General features: G+C 39.5%; 1 protein-coding gene across 6 annotated transcripts in view; it reads right to left on the bottom strand.

Moving 5' to 3' along the window:
• Positions 1 to 7,180: 7,180 nt before the first annotated feature.
• Positions 7,181 to 19,808, bottom strand: part of LOC119652303 (neuronal acetylcholine receptor subunit alpha-7) — a 171,467-nt gene continuing 158,839 nt past the window's right edge. For 3 of the 6 annotated variants that reach the window (XM_038056310.1, XM_038056309.1, XM_038056313.1), the window contains 3 exons: positions 18,478 to 18,692; positions 11,545 to 11,718; positions 7,181 to 11,370 (listed from right to left, as the gene is read on the bottom strand). In XM_038056310.1, coding sequence (XP_037912238.1) covers positions 11,286 to 11,370; positions 11,545 to 11,718; positions 18,478 to 18,692 — 474 coding nt within the window. In that variant the 3' untranslated portion in view covers positions 7,181 to 11,285. Of the gene's footprint in view, positions 11,371 to 11,544; positions 11,737 to 18,477; positions 18,693 to 19,808 lie in introns of all 6 variants that reach the window. The other 3 variants (XM_038056312.1, XM_038056311.1, XM_038056308.1) reach the window with 2 other exon arrangements.

Consider the following 19,808-nt stretch of genomic DNA (forward strand, 5'->3'; position numbering starts at 1 on the left):
AATTACCCCACGAACGCCGTATCTAGATCACATCTAGCTAAAATTGCCGGTGGAGATCTAGATGTGAATGTACGCTCAACGCGTCTTTGCATTGACTTTGAGCGCCAATTTACAAACCATTTGGCTTCATTTCTGTTGATTTACTATTATTAAACGTACGTCTTTTTCAAACTATAGTAGAAAGCTATTTCAACTATTGGCAAATTTCAAAAAATTGTGCTTCAAATAATTTTTTCCTTTAGTTGAAACCACGCTCCATATTGAGTTCTTCTACAGTGGCTTACATCTTCTCTAAAATCGTTATCAATAATGTTTATACTAGAATCGCCCAAAAGATATGCAGTTTAAATTTGAAAATATCTTCGGAAACTTGGAAGGAAAGTCAACATATCCAGAAACAAATGTACTAAGTAAATTTCTTGTGAAAATGTTTGTAACAGAGTCTGGCCAACAATAGAATTGTTACTTTTTGTTAAAATTTTGTCAAATGACGATGAATTAACGATTTGCGCATTTTCTCACGGAACGTGCGCTCCCTGTACAGAGATGGAGCTGTCAAGCAGCTAGCCTATACCTTCTCCCAATATAGGGCTGATGCAGCAGCATTGCAGGAGATGCGTTGGACAGGGACCGGTTTCCTGGAGAAGAAACCCTACACCATATATTATATATTATAGCGGCTGACCACGTGTTCGGAGTAGGTTTCTTAGTCAGCCAAAAAATTAAACCTGCTGTTATCGGCTTTGAAAACATAAGCGAAAGGCTATCCACTCTGCGCTTGCGAGGCAAGTTTAGAAATATAAGCCTCATAAACGTTCACGCCCCTACAGAGGAGACTGCAGAGTCGGAGAAGAACACCTTCTACGAGGCAGTAGAACGAACCCTCGAAGTCTGTCCCAGATATGATGTCAAAATCATACTTGGGGATTTTAACAGCCAAGTAGGGACGGAACCCGTATTCAGGCGATACGCTGGCTCGCATAGCTTACACCAAAATACAAATGATAACGGGCTGCGGATTATTCAATTAGCCCTAGTTTGCGTGGAAAGCGATCCACAAACAAACGTGGGCCTCTCCGGACGGGACCACTTTCAACCAAATTGACCACGTGCTGAACAAACGCCGCCACCTCTCAGTGTTGATGAATGTCAGAAAATATAGGGGGGCCAATATAGACTCGGATCACTATCTCGTTGGCATGGTGCTCCGAGCTCGAATAACAACACCACCCAGAATTCCTTCTGACAATCAGGTGAGAGTTAACACTGAAGCCCTCCGCAACACCTATAAGAGGGAAATGGATGCTGCTATAACCGCAGTCAACAGAGATCCTGGAGATGAAGCATCAACAAATGATCTTTACAATCACCTGAAGAACGTTATCATAAATACGGCCACAAGCATACTTGGTCCCAGCCGTAAAAAGAGTCGGAACGGCTGGTTTGATGATGAATGTAAGCTAGCAACGGAACGGAAGAATGCTGTTTTCTCAAAGGACACAGGCACGCCCGGAGACTTATCAGAAACTCCATCGAGCGGAGAAGCGACTTCACAGACTGAAAAAGGAAGCCTGGGAGAACCAACAAGTCTGTGAACTTGAAAAGTACAGGGAGCAACCGCACCAGGCGCTGAAATTTTACCAACAAGTCAGCAGGATGAAGTCTTATACACCTCGATGCTCATCCTGCCGAGACAAAGAGGGAAATCTTATTTTCGACAGAATGGGCATATTGGAGTTATGGGTTGAGTACTTCGATGAACTACTGAACAACCAGAACATCGGCGAGTTGGAGGTCCCGAAAATTGAAGACAACGGACAAATAATGCCACCGCCAAGTTTAGGAGAAATAGACCGTGCAATTCATCGGCTAAAAAATCATAAGTCGCCTGGGGCCGATGAAATTACAACCGAATTGGTTAAATATGGAGACAACCAGTTACACCAAGTGGTTCATCAAATTGTGCTCAAGGTGTGGGATCAATGTCTGATGACTGGCAATGAGGCATTATCTATCTGACACATAAAAAGGGGAATATCACGCAGGGCAGCAATTATAGAGATATCACGTTGCTGAGCACCATCTACAAGATAATCTTCGCTATCTTGCCAGGGCGCATAGCCCCATGTGCCCAGAACATTATTGGCCCATACCAAAGAGGCTTCACTCCAGGCAAATCAGCAACAGATCAGATTTTCTCTCTGCGGCATCAGTTGCACCATTTTTCATCGACTTTAAAGCCGCATATGATAGCATAGCCAGGGTAAAATTGCACACGAAAATGAGGGAATTCAGCATCCCGACGGAATTGATAAGACTGACTCGCCTGACCCTGACCAATGTCCGAGGCCAGATAAAAGCAGCAGGATCACTCTCAAGACCATTCGACATCAACAACGGTCTACGACTAGGGGATGCCCTATCATGCGTCATCTTTAACCTGGCCCTCGAGAAAGTGATCCGTGATGCTGAGATAAATGCGAGGGGACGATCCTCTTTAAGTTCACCTAACTACTGGCCTATGCTGACGATATCGACATCATGGGAAGAACAACCCGAGACGTACAAACTGCCTTCATCCATATTGAGCAGGCGGCAATTGAGGCGAGATCTTGGGCTGCACATCAATGAAAGCAAGACCAAGTATATGGTGGCAACGTCAGCACCAAAAACCAACCAACCAACAACATCCAACCGCATTGGTCAAACGGGAAGAATAAAGATAGGAGACTACAACCGTTGATAATTTCTCCTATCTAGGGTCGAAAATCACAACCGATAACAGCTACGATGATGAAATCCGGGCACGGTTGTTGGTAGCCAACAGAGCCTATTTCAGCTTACAAAAACTGTTCCGCTCGAAACGTCTCACCATAGGATCGAAGCTCTTACCATAGAAGGTAATGATCATGTATTCCTCGCAGACCTGGGTTCTTACCAAGAAAAATTGGCTGCGAGAAGAATCCTCCGAAGAATTTTTGGCTCCCTACATGAGGATGGACGATTCCGTAGCCTACACAATGATGAGCGATACCATGACCGTTCGGTTCTGGATAAAATCCGGCTCAATAGGTTACGGTAGGCGGGTCACTTAATCCGTATGGATGAAGATGATCCCACCCGAAAAGTCTATAAGGGCAATATGTATGGTAGAAAAAGAAGACGAGGCAAACCTTGCCTGAGATGGAACGACAGCGTAGGCCAGGACACCAGAGCGCTTTTAGGGATCTCGAATTGGTGGAGTTCAGCGCAAAACCGGGATGTCTGGAGTTCCTTGTTAAGACAGGCCTAGACCGGATATCGTTTGTTGCGCTGTTGATGATGATGATCTCTGACCGAACAAGTCCTAGTTATTTCCCTGCCTAAGAAGGTGATGGACTTGACATGAGGAAGGGTGCGATTATTAATTTTGATGAGCAGTGGTGAGACCCTGCTTCTCTTAAAGGATATAGATTGGCATTTGGTTGGCTGATTGGTAGGCCCAGTCTACGGGATTCATCAACAAAGAGATTAACCTGTCATGGCGGACATTTGGAACTTAAAACGCATCCTTGGGGGATGCCATTGTCAACTTGAACGTTGTCCAGCGCTAGTTGAAGGCGTCGATTGGACATTATTCTTGACAATTTCAGCAGGAAAACGGAGACGTGACATTATGCCACATAGAGTCACAAGATCCACCTTCTCAATGAAATTATTGATATGAACCTTGATCTTCGAATTGAATAGTTTGACAGACACATTAATGAGGGCGATAGGACGGTAACTCGTCAAAAGTTCAGGATCGACGGATAGATACACATAGCATATCTGAATCGGGCACTCTTCCAGGATATGTCAGCTCATTTTAGAAAGAGATACTAGTGATGTGGGAGATTTGTTGGTAATTCCGGGAGTCTGGTTGTGCTATCGAATGGAGCGAACGAAGCGGCATACCGGGGATATAAAAACTGCCCATCGAAAGAACTGAGGCAAACCTATATATCCAAACGTAACATTTGCAAGTCCACTATTGAAAAAGCCAAATTCCAGTTTGATCAAAATATAAGAAGGAACATTTTCACTAGCCAAAAGGGTGGCAAAAGTTGTTGGTCCCTTGTAAAAAATAATTTGGCAAGTTCCTCTGTTGCCCCTCTCATATATAATGAATAAATTTTCAATGAATCACTGGAGAAGGCCAATTTATTCGCTAAATTTTTTTCTGCGAACTCTAACCTTCTACCTTCCAGCTATCACAACTTACAATGGAATTCTTATCAAGGACCTTTGCACTTTTGCACGAGGGAAGTTTTGAAATTACTAGCCAAGCTCGATGTGTCCAAATCTGCTGGTCCTGATGGTATCTCGCCCATACGAGGTTAGACAATTAAGTAATGAGACTGGTTCTATTGCCGCGCTTGTGGTAAACCTTCAAATTCCCTTCCCCTTCCCCGGCATCCTTCCCTGGCTGACTCTCGTCGTAGTACATTGCATGTCAACCGGGAGCGCATGTTTGAGTCATTGAATGAGGACATATCGTCTATTATTGCTTGGGGTAAAGCAAATCGTGTTCAGTTCAATGCTTCTAAAACCCAATGCTGTCCTATTTCGAATAAACTCTGTGCTCCTCCTCCTTACAATCTGTTCTTGTCGATGGTGAGGATATTCCCGACTCACCCTCACCCAACATACTGGGTGTTAGCATCTCTAGTAAGCTCAGCTGGGCCGACCACATCTTCGACATTGTGAAAAATGCGATGAAACATTTGGGGTTTTAGGATCGTTGCAAAAAATATTTTTCATTATTCGACCTAGCGCAGATCTACAAGACTCCCTTTAGATCTGGACTCGAATACAACATTTGGGCGGGTGCAGGTATAACTGCACTGTCTGCTTTTAAACTCATTGGTGATGTAAGCTTTACATTACAAATTGAGCCTCTTGAACACAGACGAAATGTTGGATGTCTTTCTCTCCTCTATCGTTATTATAATGGTCACTGCTCCCAAGAAATATCAGGTTTTATCCCTTGTAGAGCTTCTCTCAAACGCAACACCCGGCGAAGTAACCGCTCCCATCTCCACGAAATACCACGAATCCTTCTTATCTCGAACTATATGAATGTGGAACCGACTATCTTCTGTTTTCCCGTCTGACTAGAACATACAGATGTTTAGGTGAGGAGTGCATCGCTACTTCCTCCATACTTAACCCCTTCCCTATTCCAATCCCTAACTTCCTTCCTCCTCGCTATATCTTTATAGCGTCAAAGGGCATCCCCTGAGCTGAAGTTGAAGTATGATCCGACTACTAAGTGAATAGTTGTATTTTACTTGGGTTAAAGCTATCAAAGTCATAGTCTGGTGGTGACATCATCCAAATTGTTGAGGTAATCAAGGGTGGAACTAACCAGTCTCGATGGTTCACTCAAAGTCTTTCTTCTCTGGGTTCCTGGACAAAGAAATATAGAGGGGGAACGAGCGGGCCGACAAATTGGCCAGGCGTGGTTCCATTCCTAAGGGCTCCTCAAGGTAGTCCGCGCGTCGCCAGCTGTTCCGATGGGTCTACTCTATCTAGACTAGATAGAGATAGATAGATCTACTCAGACTAGAAGCTGGACTCAGGGCAGGTTTACTACATGTATTAAGTTGAAAAACATTTGGATCACTCACAATAAATTGGAGACACGAGTGGTAATGTGCCAGACACAACTGTGTGTATAGCATCACCGCGGTTAATAGGGAATCATGCCTCCAGATTCGGCATATTTTACCGAAATTGTCGGGAGGACGGCAAGTTCTTCATGCATTTTGTATGCGCTTGCCCAACTTTAACCAGAGCAAAGGAAATGACCAAAAGGTCGGCTGAAAAAATTGTAACTTGATACGTTGAATTGTGATTTGAAGAAGGCATCCAAATCAGGGCTTTGACAGAGCAACATCACGCAACAAATTAAGACGAGCCGACCCAGCTTTTGAACGGGAATCCTTTACCTCTCATAGCTCAGAATAATTTTGTGAACCTGCCTTATACAAAGCATACTTACATCTTCTTTTTCTTCAGCCTTTGTTCCGTTCACAAGCGGGGTCGGCTCGTCTTAATTGGTTTGATGATCAGACCAATCTTGGCACGTGAATTCTCGTTTGCACGAATTGCGTGACCATACCATCGAAGACGCCTCTCTCGCAACTTTTTCACGATCAGTGCAACCCCATAACGATCGCGGATATCCTCATTTCGGATGTGATCTAAACGTGTGACACCACTAGTCCAAAGTAGCATCTTCGTCTCCATTACCACAAGACGCCGTTCATTGTCTTTTATAGTCGGCCAACACTCAGAACCATAGAGAGCGACTGGACGGACGACATTGCGGTACATTTTAGATTTAAGACGTTCGTTGATACGTCGATCACAAAGAACACCAGTTGTGGAACGCCACTTCATCCAGGTTGCGTTAATGCGTGAAGCAATTTCATAACTCAGTTCCCCATTGGCTGATAGCGTTGACCCGAGGTCAAGTACAAGTCGATCAAAAGAGAGAGAGAGAACATTCAAATAATTCGATTAGTTTTTGGTATCAAAATTCCTCCCCCCAACTCAGAGAATCCCTGACTTCATATTTAGAGTATCTGCGTTCATGGTATCGTATTACCAGCTGCGAGATTGCTTTCCTGAATAACAGAGTCCTGATGCCTAGTTGAAGTGGTTGGAGTCTTCTCACATATTACCGAGGGATAGGAAGGTTCTATTGCTTTCCCATCAAGGCCACTTACGCCAGTTGAGCAAAATTACACGAAGCTGGACGAGTGAATTTCCAATTCGTTACAGATAATCAGCAATTATCAAAAATTTTCCAACGACATGCCAAAATTCTCCAGATGAGTGTAAGATAAGAAGGGTCCAAATGGTTCCCGAAATACAGTATACCTATGGATCTAAAAAATTCTTTTTCCGCTGTTTTCATTAAAAAACATTTGGCTCGTAGAGTTAACAATGAAGACTGCAATTTTCATTCAAATAGTGTACGTTCCAAATAATTTACTGAAAATTTTTCCGAGAGTTAGCAATCTTTACATTTCGAAACTCACATATTTCGTACAAGAAGGGAATATTTTATTGAGGTTCGTAAATTCTGTATTCTGTTCAGGGGTGAAGCTATCTTCTGACTAAAGTAGTTAAGGATAACAAAAAACTCAAATTAATAACATTACATTGTATATTTTCCTCTTCACTTTTTCTTTGTGTTTCACAAATGATCTTTGAGTATGTCTTTTATTAGTATAATTGAGTACATGCTATATCAATTCCAGCAAAATCTTTTTTTTTTTCAGTTTTCATGTGATTTCTTTTTCATTAATTATGTGTGAGTGTGAGAGAGTTTTCATTTTGTTTTTTTTTTTTCATATTTTGAACATTCCTTCGGTCGTATGGATCTGAATTTCTGCTTTTCATTATTTTAGTACTAACGTATCTTCTTCTCACTTTTTGAATTTTTAAAATATTTGCTAAGCAAATATTCTAAATATAATTCTCCTTTCTTTATTTTAATTTATTATATTTTTTTTTTTCGTTTTTTTTTTCTTCATTTAAATATATTTTTCGATACAAAAATGATTCTATATATGTATTTCTTCTCATCATTTCATTAAAAAACGTGCAATTAGAAAAATTAATTACATATTTCATTTGTATAAAATATAATATAAAGACAAAAACGGCAAAACAAAAATTAGACGAACGATTGTAATTTGAGTAACAAAAGGTTATTTACGAATTGATTTTCTCTTGTTTTGTGTGTTTATACATAACAATGATTCATGTCTCTTGAATATAATATATATAAGGTTCATACGATATGAACAATTTTTTTCTATTAAAATTTATAAATAGGTTTTGTATTTTTTTTTTTTTTAATTTTTTTTTTGTTATTCTATAACAAGAATTTGTTGAGAAATACCATTAATAATAATTTCACATTTGTCTTGGTTTTCCTTTTCTTATTGTATATAAGTAAAACAAATTATAATCTAATTATGCATTGAATTATATAATAATTTATTTAATCTTCTTCCCTTCTATTCAATTAACCATACAAGAGTTTCGTAGGTTTTTCATGTGTCTTTTGTAATAATAATTTTTTTAGAGGGGGTATTCATCAATCAAAAACGATTTCATCATATATAAATTATTCGTCAATGTGACGAAACGTTGTCTGTTTGTAACGCATACCGACAACAGACCTGCATTGATTTATTATTTTATTAAATATAAACTGAAAACCTAATAATAATTTACACATAATGAGTTTTTGCATTTTTGGAGAATTATCTGATCCTCATTTTTGCTTAGATATTTTCAATATATACCATCGTCTTTTCGACGTTTTTTCATTTAAGTTTTTTTTGGTATTTTAATTTAAAATTCATTTTAAATATATATTTCATTTTTAATTGGTTTATTATAAATAATTCCTATCTTAAACTGATTCTAACCTATTTTAACTACAATAATTATCATTATCTATGTAGTGAGTCAATGCATGATTTTTTGTAGTTGTTTATATAATTTATTTCTTCTTTTATATAAAAACGCTAATATATTATGAATTTATTTACTAAAATAATCTGGTTATTTCATTTAACAAATAAATAACAATTAATTTATGTCCAAATTCATTTGTTTTTATTATTTCGGAGAGTGATTATATTTATATTTGGTTTGCAGACTGAGCTGAATTTTGAGGTCTAGCATCAGTTCATATAGGTTATCTATCATTTATAAATATATATTTTTATGACACCTTTTGAACACATATTCATTTTGTAAATGTAATATAGAAAGTGGAGGAAATTGGATAGTGTGTGTTATCGATGCAGAAGATTGTTGAAGAGACTCAAACGAGATTTTTAACTAGGAATCTTTTCACTCCTCATCACGGGTAGAAGGGTAAATGAGAAGTTAACAAAAATTCATATAGGATCTTTTGGTAACTACCATGGAACGTCAATTTTACCAACTTATTAATTGCTATCTCCCGAAGAGAATTACGGGCGAAAGTATGTATGTATATATTAAGAGAATGAATTAGAAATATAAATAAGATTTTGGAGTAAATTAGTAGCCAATTTCAATGGATTAGTTGGAGTTTTGGTAAATTCATGGTATGTTTTAGGTGTTTCGCCAAGTATTGGACTGAGAATGAGAATTGATTTGGGAATGAAGGCCTGAACATTTCGTCTCAACAGGAAAAAGTATCTAGAATAGCTTATGTTATACGAATTTTTTTTTTAAAGCTGGGCATAATGGAAACCATATTTCAAAAGAGAAATGGTGAGTCTAGCATAGCAAATAATATTACGAAATGCCAATTACTTTCAGAAATATTTATCACTTCAGGGCTGATATTGAATGTAGACATAATTTCTCCGTTTCAATGGACAATTGTAGTTGAATTTATAATAAATTTAGTTTATTTGCTTACCATACTGAAAAACTACATATAAATTCGAACGTTTTACATTGAAAATTAATTAAACAAAACAATTAAAGTAATAAATAGAAACTTTAACAACAATTGTTGATTCTCTCATAAAATACATTGATAATTGAAAAACAATTAATAAAATTTATTTTTAAATTCTATATGGTGTGAAATTGTGTAAAAAGTGATACATAAATATATTACGAAGATAGACTAGACATTCTCAGTTAGGTATACCTACTATTTTTATTCATGAAAATCATCCGATTACGATCGAATCAGTTCAATTCATACAGTAGAACTGTATGAATTAACGTAGTATGTAATTTTGAACATATTCTCTTGCATGTTTTCATTCGAATTACTTTTATTTGGTTGGTTTTTTGAAAGTGTGCGTTTTTTTTTTATTATTTTTTTTTCAGGTTGCCGTAAGATGATAGTATTGTTATTTTTTAAAAATTATCAATAATTATCATTTTCACTTTAAACTGATTTTCTATTAATATTTTTTTTTTTTCGAAATTTGGTTTTTCCGTATATTTTAAACATATACGTTAAATTTCATTTCATTAATATATTATTAATATATATCTTCTTTATAGATTCTTTATTTATATAATTCCCATCTACATATAGATGATTTCAAGGTAATTTTCTTTTAAAATAATTCATTTAGTTCATATTTTTCATTTATTATATTATAATAATAAAATTTTATTATTATGAAATTTTTATTTTATGTAATGTCTGCACATCTGAAATTTGTGTAGAAAAATTATGTTTTGTACACATCTATGCGTTTATATGTGTATATTTCATAGTAGTTGCAATGGTGGTAGTAAGAACTTTGTGTGTTGTATGGTGTGTATGTGTCACTTATTTGTGTAATATTGAACTTTTATTTATGTGTTGTTCTCTCTTCATTTCTCAAAAAGGTGTGAAGAAGAAATAAATTGCATAGCCAAAAAAATAATTGAAATCTGTATATTTGTATATTTTCTTTTGTGAAACGGAAACCTTTAGAAATTTAGATTTTTTTTATATATATTGTTGTGTCTACTATTAGTAAATATTGTTATATATACTCTCTACATATCAGTAAACGGCTGCAAGGTTGTTTTCTGTGGGGTCGGATTATTTCAAAAAGGATTGAATACAAATTTCATAGTGGTGTAATGGTGGCGGTTTTAAAAACAGAGTCATAAAAATATCTTTCATTGTGTGTACTTTTTTCTTATTTCAAACTGCTTTATAATTTTATATTCCTTGTTCCTGCTATTAATTTTCTTTTTTCCTATTGAGTTTGTAATTATTTATGCACATGATTGCAAACTGTAGCCATAATATATTCGAATGTTTTTTCTATTTTTAGTAAATCTTTGGTATATAATTACTCCTTTTTTTATTCAATTTAGGAACAATCCATGTGTGTCTTTTTTAAATTTATTCTGTTTTAAAAAATGCTTATTTAAAAAAAACGACACCTTTGAAATCGCCATGTCATTTAAAATTACAATTTATGGCAGTTTTAGATTTATTACTTTTATTAATTTTACCTTTTCTATTTTAGTAATATAGATTCATTTCCTTTATTCCGATATCAATTTGTTTGTGTAATTTTTAATAATCCTATAAATTTTTTCTTTGTGTTTTTTTGCCTTTTTTTTTTGTAATTCCAGTATCAGAGATTCAGTTGTTTAGAGTCGAAATTCCTTATAGAGTCTTTTTGTTCGGTTTAAAAGTATTGCGAGTTCATTTTGAAATATAGTGTGCATCAAAACATTTGATTATTAGGTAGCACTTGTTGTTGTTTCTTTATTCCCTATTGCACAATTATATGTGGAGCTGATAATAAAACAGTTACTGTTGCTATTATAGTAAAAAGAGTAAAGACGATTAAACAAAATCTGTAAATAGAAATAGAATGGTTGATTAAAACCATTTATATTAATAGTAAAACTATTTAAGAGAAATGTACATCTAAAACAGTGATAAAAAAAATGAAATGGTGATTTTAAGATAAATTCGTTAATTTAAAAAAATATACTTATCCTTTTCACCCCTCATTTAAAATTACTCACCTATCCACAACCATTGCTGCAAATTTCCAATCACTGATAATTTCAGCTTCTTCGTCTGATTTTCGCATACGTGCTGTGATAAATTGCAATTCTTTAAGAATTAAATGCAAATCCTTATGATTACAACCCATTGAGTTGTGATGTTCTTCGACAGTTGTGGCACGACCAAAACTGCTAAAATTTGAATAATATCTAAGTATATGAAAATATTGGTACAGGAACGTGGGAAGAGGGGAGAAACGAAACACAATTATTAGTTATATTTTGACTACGGGTACAATCTAATATTTATGGATGAAATAATTTGTTTAATGTTTAAAATCAATGGAAAAAAATTCAAAAAATCATGCAGTATTTTTAATAACTAGAAAATATGTCTGCCTTTTTGGGGAATATTGAATTCTTTTATTTATAAAGAATACACAAGGCCCAGCATGAAGTTTTATTCGGCTATTCGGCCTGATAGTAATATATATGGTTACCTTCTCCCTTCGGTGGGATATATCGCATGAACCACACCTACGCGCCATGGCTCGCGTTTACCTGCAATGCACTTCAGCTCCCTTCACGACTTTCCGAGACGCTCGCATTTCCCTTCTATTGTTCTGCGCCAAGTGTCCTTGGGGCGACCCACTCGTCGGCTATCTTGGCAGTATTCCACTGGCATTGCATAGCTGCAATGCAATTGTTGCCCTTCCTGTGTGTGACCTATCCATTGCCACTTCCGTCTTCCTATTACATTGTATACGAGTGCCAATCCTGTGCGCGGATCAAGTTGTTCGTTTAAGATAGTGTCAGGCTAGCTTACTCTGATGACACGAAGCAGACAGGTATTGACGAGCGCTTGGAGCTTTTGAGTAACAGTGGAGTTCACTTTTCATGGGCTACTCTCGTATAGCAACACAGAAAGAATACTAGTACAGAACAGTCTCAACTTAATCTCAGTATTGAGATAACTGCATTTCCAGATTTTAGATAGGGCAGCGAAAGCGAATTTAGTGCTGTTAATGCGTCGGGCAACATCTAGTTCTATGCCACCGTCCGCAGAAACCACGCTTCCTAGATATAAAAATTGATCTATGCCTTCAAGGCTTTGCCCATTAATGCAGACAGGGAGGGTCCGATAATCCGTAAGACTGAGAACCTTGGTTTTATTGGTGTTTATCTTCAGTACAACTCGCCTGCCTCTCTTTCCAAATTCAGAGACATTTGGCTAAGCTTCACGACCTGGTGAGAGAGCACACAGATATCATCAGCGTACTCGAGGTGTTTGAGGAAAGATGTTATCGTCCATTGAATTCCTCCACGTCCTCCGAAGAGGGCAGCATGAAGAAATAATATCGGTGATAGGATGCAACCCTGGGTGACTCCGCTTTGGACCTCAAAGTCCTTCGAGATTTTAACTCGGTGAAGCACAAGATATTTTGCGCCATCATATGTCCTTCTGATAATCGCTATTAGTTTCTTCGAAATGCCCCTCCTACGTAGACCACTCCAGATACACTCCCTGTTCAGGCTATCGAAAGCGTTCTCGAAATCGGACCGGGAGCCAGTCTGCTCTCTGTCGACCACGCTTTCGAGATGTTCTTTGATGCGTTGCAGGATTATTTAAGCAGATGTGGCGCGATGGCCTGAATTTGAATTTCCTGTGCGGAAGTACAAAACACAGCTTTAAGTCAGTATAAGTGAACTAAAAAACAGTACATTGGTGACCCCGACGTAATACGCGCAGTTGGAGTTTCCTGACAAGACACGGGCGCAAACCAGAAACCCTTCCTGCAGGCGGGGGAGGGGGGGGGGGCATTTACATGAAATCTTTCCAGCCCGCGTCCGCGGCTCATCGCGTATCGTAGTAGTAGTTTTCAAAAAATGTCTACGGACGAGAAAGACACCCAGACAAGGCCCATCAGACCCGCAGGTAGCAGCACTGGCTGTGCGTGTTCCCCCATTCTGACGACGGGACGTGGAATTATGGTTCGTCCACTTGGAGGCAAAATTTCACATGTCGGGAATTACGGCAGACGCGACCCGGTTTAACTACGCAGTGCTGGGGTTAGATGAGGAGACCATCATCCTCGTCTCCGACATTGTCAAAGATGCCTCGTATATTAAACTCAAGAGCAAACTGATTAAACGCCTGTCAGTAAGTGAGTCAGTAAAACTGGATCACTTGCTGGCAGGCTTAACGTTGGGCGATTGAACCCCTAGCCAACTGCTTCGTGAAATGAGGCAACTTGGTTGAGCAAGATCGACGACGACTTGCTAAAATCATTCTCGCTGCGGCGTCTTCCGGAAGGCACGCAGGCGGTCCTCGCATGTGTGATCGGGTGGCCGATCGTCTGGACAACCTACGGAACCAGGCATATGTTGGTACCATCGTAGATTCGTGGATAAAGCTACAAGATGTACACTACCGTGTAATTTCGCGACCTCTTCAAAAAACTTGGTCCACGGGAAGTCCAGGCGAAGGCCACCCACGGTCCAAGACCCTCTCAGCAGGCGCAGCTATCTTGTGGATACCGGCGCGGAGGTTTCGGTTCTTCCCGGGCCCCGGCACCACCGATTAATACCACAAAATTTGAATCGCAGCAGCGAACTCCTGTGAATGAGTATTGGCCTGCATAGAACGTTTTCATGGCGGGTCATCCTAGCGGATGTCGGCTTCCCCATTTTAGGCGCAGACTTCTTAAAATCCGCCATCATGGCTCGCCACGATCCATCCTGGGCGCAGGTCTTGCCTTTCGTCCTACTTGGCCTCTGAACAATCAGCCGGGAAGAGTTTGCTGTCAGCCCCGCGGAGCTGGTATACGGGGAGAGCCTGAGGCTCCCGGGCGCTGCGATTGGGGGGATTGCTGCGTCTGCTGAGGGAAAACTTAAAAACAATCAAACAGACACCACGTCATGCATCCCAAAGAGCTCGATGAATGTACGCGAGGCTTGGTAAGGACGGGTGCCGTCCAGAAGCCGCTGTAATCGCCTTATGGGGGCCCATATCGTATGCTTGAGCGGGGAAATATTTTTTTCCAGCTCGAGATCGCAGGTCACCCAAAAACGGTCTTCTTATCTAGACTAAAACCATTCTTTTCACCTGACACAATTCCTAATCAACGGCGGGTTTCAGCTGGGGGCGGAGTTATGTAGCACGACAGCCTGAATTTTAATTTCCTGTGCGTAAGTGCAGCTACCGCACAACAAATGCTATCACTAGAGCTCTCCACAGTGGGTGGCCGCTGAACTCGTTAGACTGCGTGGCCATCCTCGGAAACCGAGTGGTTAAGAATGTACCCCTTCTCTGATAATAGGCCGAGTCGATTAGAGAAGAGCGGAATATAATAAACATCAACGGAGAATATAAACACCAACAAAACCAAGGTTCTCAATCTGTCTGCGATGACCCACTCTCTATATCTGCTTTAATGGGCAGCGCATCGAAGGTGTCGATCAGTTTGTATATATCTATGGAGCGTGGTTTTTGCTGATGGTGACACCGTACTGGATGTCGCCCTGGGCATTAATAGCATTAGGTCCACTTTCACTTTCTTGTCTAAAATCTAAAATCGTCACCAAGATCAAGTTAAGACTATTCTGTGCTAGTGTTTTTTATATGTTGTTACATGGGAGTAGCACATAGAAAGAAGAAGAAAGAAACCCCCACTGTCATTCGAGAGTTTCAAGCCTTCGTTAATGTTTGCGACGCATCATCGGAGTACGCTGGCTTATACTATTTCAAAAAAAGAACTTGGTCGGTGCACACGTCTATCACCGGATGCGATGTGATTGGTAGACGGAAGTGGCAGTGGATACGTTCAACATTAAGTTAGGGGGCGACAACTGAATTGCTGCCTATGCCAAGCAGTGGAAAGCAGAGTTCCAAAGATGGCTGATACTGGGTCGCCCTAAGGGCATTTGGTACAGAACAGTAGAGAAGGAGTGCGCGAATTGCGGGGAATTCTAGGGGGAACTGAGGCGTATTTCAGCGATCCACCAAGGGGCAAATGGGAATCATATCTATTATATATACAGTCCTTTCGTTGGAAAATAGCCAATAATTCCAGGGCCCAGGCGAGGATGATGCAGAATGCAGGAAATCTACGGTATATTTTAAGGAGGCGCAAGTCTAAAAAGAGGAGAGAAGAATAGGGTGATTTCCCTCAGTTTTGGAATTTTCTAGGAGGCCAGGAATGGGTACACGACGAAATAACCAAAGTGAAAAAGATTTCAGGAGGCCTGCATAATTTTCACCGGCCGCTGGATTTTCTTCTTACGACTCTGCTCAAGAGGGGCACAGGGTTGCAGATAAGAGTCATGACAGAGGACCAATATATTCTGACACCGGAAAAAGACTCCAAATTATAGTGGAGTGAATAGCTAACACTAGGATTGCTCAGAAAATCAAGTTGAAGTAACTTTAAAAGTTGGTCGAGTCTCAGGTACGGAAGTCGTAGAATGGGCAACGACCAGAACAAGCCGATAAACTACAAGTCATCGCAAGAAGAAGAGGCTGTCATTTCTAATCCGATGTTTCTAGAGAAGTGGTCCTAGACATAATCTACCCTTGTGATTTGGCTAGTTAGAAACTGGAAGGCACCGAATGAGCTTTTGATAATAGAATCTTATGATTTGACACGAGTTATAAGAAATCTCAAGAGAACAGATTGGGGTTGCTTAAGATATCTCCATCGATACGGTTTAACAGGAATATATGTTTGAAACCCTTTTAATTCCAAAACAAATCCGAGGTATGAAACGGGTAATAGCTTTGTACTGATGAAGGGGGTAAGTTGCTCCCGAAATATATATCTACACTGAGAAATAAAAATTGTAGTTTGGAGACTTTATCAATTTTATAAAACGGGTTGCCTCTGTCCAACAATGCGATTAGGGAAGCCAAGCGGCACTCCTGTGAGGTTGATTTTTCTGTTTTTCTGAAAAGGGGAGATGAAACATTCACCGCAAATGACTAGGGAAATGTTCACGTATGCATATTTGGTAATAATATATACCACGATATATTGTAACTCTGATATTGAAGATCTCTCTGTAAAACATGAGGGAGGACAAAGAAAACTGGAAAGTTGTGTAAGGTCTACATATCTGCATGTTCGGAAGCTTGAATAAAATGGGCAATGGGGACTTTTAAGCCACTGCCGGTCTAGATGCCGCACTAATTGAACTGGCTCAAATATACTCCATGGTGTGCTTTGTTCAGCTATCAGCGAAACCAGAGGAAACAGAAGTTTGCAAATATACCGAGAACCAGGTGGCTGTCACGGTATTTAAATCTAACTAGGTAAGCTTCAAACTAGTATGGAGGTGGACAATGGGGACACCCCGGATTCTATGTATTTTAGGCAAAATTGACTTAGAGGACAATGAAGTATCAATTAAGTTAGCAGGGTTCTTCTCCTCTATAGACCAACAGACCAGGACCTTCCGAAAAATTAGGAGACCTATAGGTAGATCTCTAGAGGGAGGGAGAAAGGGGGGATTTTTCCAGGAGCCTAGAATCTATAGAAACTTCAACAAAATTATATCAATGAAGTATTTTAAGGTATTTTTGACGGAGGGCGGTTGTTGATGAGCTATAGCTAAAAAAATAGACAGTGATGCGACGGACTAACTCCTCCGCTCTCGAAAAATTGACTCCTGGAAACAAAACCGCCACAAAATTTCGGCTCAATTTCTTCATCAACGAGGAAGAGGATTACGTTAATATGAAGCAAATGAAGAAATGACCGGCACCAGGATACACTCTAAAACCGAGAGTAAAGCAAGATCTCCATCTTAAAAGGATGATGGGACTGTTTTTAGTGGGATTCGGAAAGTCACTGGAGAAGAATAGGAATGTAAATAATCGTCTTTCAACTCAGTTAATTTATGAAAATAAAACTATTCGACTGAAAAGGCGCTAACGTTAAGACAGAGCTATTCACCTTAAGAACAACGCTAGGTAACTTGTCGTATAAAATGTTAAGGCCTCCTTTCAAGAACTCTAATATAAGGTTCTTCCACATCCGTCGTATTCTCCGGGCCATTCGCCAATGGATTACCAACTTTTCCGCTCGATATCAAACCAAATGAGAAGTCTCACAACCACAATGATCTCGAAAACAACAATAACTAGTTCAACGTAAGATAGATAAATTGATTGACAGATAGGAACAGGTCGCAAACAACGGCCTTTGTAATATACCAAAAAGCTTAAAAATAAGTAAAGGTTTTTAGTGCGGGAATGGTATAATAGAATTATATGTTTGCTTTGTGATGGAATAGAAAGAGCCCAATTCATCATTAACGGCGCAACAACCGGCATCTGGTCTACGCCGCCCTTAGTAAGGAATTCTAGACACCCTGGTTTTGTGCCAGGGTCCACCAATTTGATATCTGGCGTCCTGATCTACGCCATCGCTCCATCTCAGGCAAGGTCTGCCTCGTCGTCTTCTTCTACCATATAGATTGCCCTTTCCGGGCTGGATCATCCTCATCCATACGGTTAGGTGACCTGCCCACCGCAACCTGTTGAACCGTATTTTATCCACAAACAGATGATTGTTGTATCGCTCAAAGATTTCGTCGTTATGTAGACTACGGAATGGTCCACCCTCATGTAGGGGGCCAAAAATTCTTCGGAAGATTCTTCTGTTGAACGCAACCAAGAGTTCAGAATTTTTCTTGCTACGAACCTAGGTCTTCGAGAAATATATAAGGACTGACAAGAGCCCAATTGGTACATGGTATTCGCAAAACTTCAATAACCAGACGCCTTTAATCAAAACTCCACGAAACTATATAGCAATCGAATATGTGAATATCTGGGCCTTGTGTACCCAACTATAAAACTTGACATGCAATTCTCATCAGATGAACATAAATGCATCTGTTATTCGGTATAATTAACCACACTTAACAATCATGCATAGTTTATATACTTACGCGGATGATCCTATGGCAGTCTGCGATCCAGATATTGGATGACGAAAATCATCGTCAATATCAAGAACATTGGCTAGTAATGATTTCGATGAACGCTCTTTTAATTCTAATTCTTTCATTCGATTGCTTAATAAAATAGTTTTCCTAGTGATTTTTTTACCGGGTCGTCCCATACGCAAAATCCATGGAAGCCATTGGAGAAATACTGATTTAATCTGAAAGAGAAAAAAGATATGGTTTGAGGTTTTATTGCTATGTAATAGCGGTTTGTGTACATATCTTAACTAAACAAAATTTGCTGAAAATATCTCCCCTGGTATTTTACTCTTTGCTAAATCAAAACACAATCTGATTTAAGTAGGATAAAAGGCCTCCCACTGAATAATGATCGGTTGAGATACATATATAAAGGCGCAACTAAGTTCCCGCTACCATTCTCTACCCTACATCTGTACAACCGCCCCTCCAATACTGAACTGAACCCTGATACATATAGGAAACTCAGGAAAACCTGCCCGCGTTTAGGCAAATCTGTCCACCAAAACGCGATCCTACCTCAAAACATCCACTCCACAGAAAAGGTGAACGTCCCCGCTCACCACTTCCTTCAGGCACACCAGTGCACTCCCCACTTCCGTGAACCACGTTTCGACAACGAGGTAAGCGAACAAATCTCCCAACTCCTCTCCCACCCTACCTTCCTCATTCCCCAACCTACACAAAATCCCTTCAACCAACCTCACATCGACCCAAGTCAACGCGAAAATATCCTCCCCATCCATTTTATTAGTCCAAACTCCGGCAGGGCGTCCGTCGCCGTATCAAAAAACAAAAAATCAGTAGGACTTGACAAAATCCCCTCTATCATTCTCAAGAAATGTGACCCTAGCATTGCTCCAATCATGTCCTCCATCATTAACCATTGCCTCCTCAACTGACACTTCCCAATAGATTGGAAGAGTGCTCGGGTAGTTCCTATCCCAAAAAAGAATCAACATCCTCTAAATTCCGATAGCATCCTTCGCCAAGATATTCGAATGGATTATAAAAGTCATCATCGACGAGCACTGTGACTCCAATCATTCACTGCCTCAGTTTCATTTCGCCAACCGACCAAAACTATTGGTTGAGCATGTACCCTTTGTGCTCAAATTGAAATTGGACGTCCTCCTGGGCCTCAACCGGAACGCGCCGACCATAGCCTGTCTCCTAGACATAAGGAAGGCTTTCGACTCAGCATGCCGTATTGCCATGCTCGCTTATAAGCTTTCCGAATTCCTCAATTTCCATCCGCACCTCGGCAAGCTAATTCTTAGCTTTCTTGATGAGCG

Source organism: Hermetia illucens, chromosome 3 (assembly GCF_905115235.1).
Source record: "Hermetia illucens chromosome 3, iHerIll2.2.curated.20191125, whole genome shotgun sequence".
In the NCBI taxonomy this organism is placed as follows: Eukaryota; Metazoa; Arthropoda; class Insecta; order Diptera; family Stratiomyidae; genus Hermetia; species Hermetia illucens.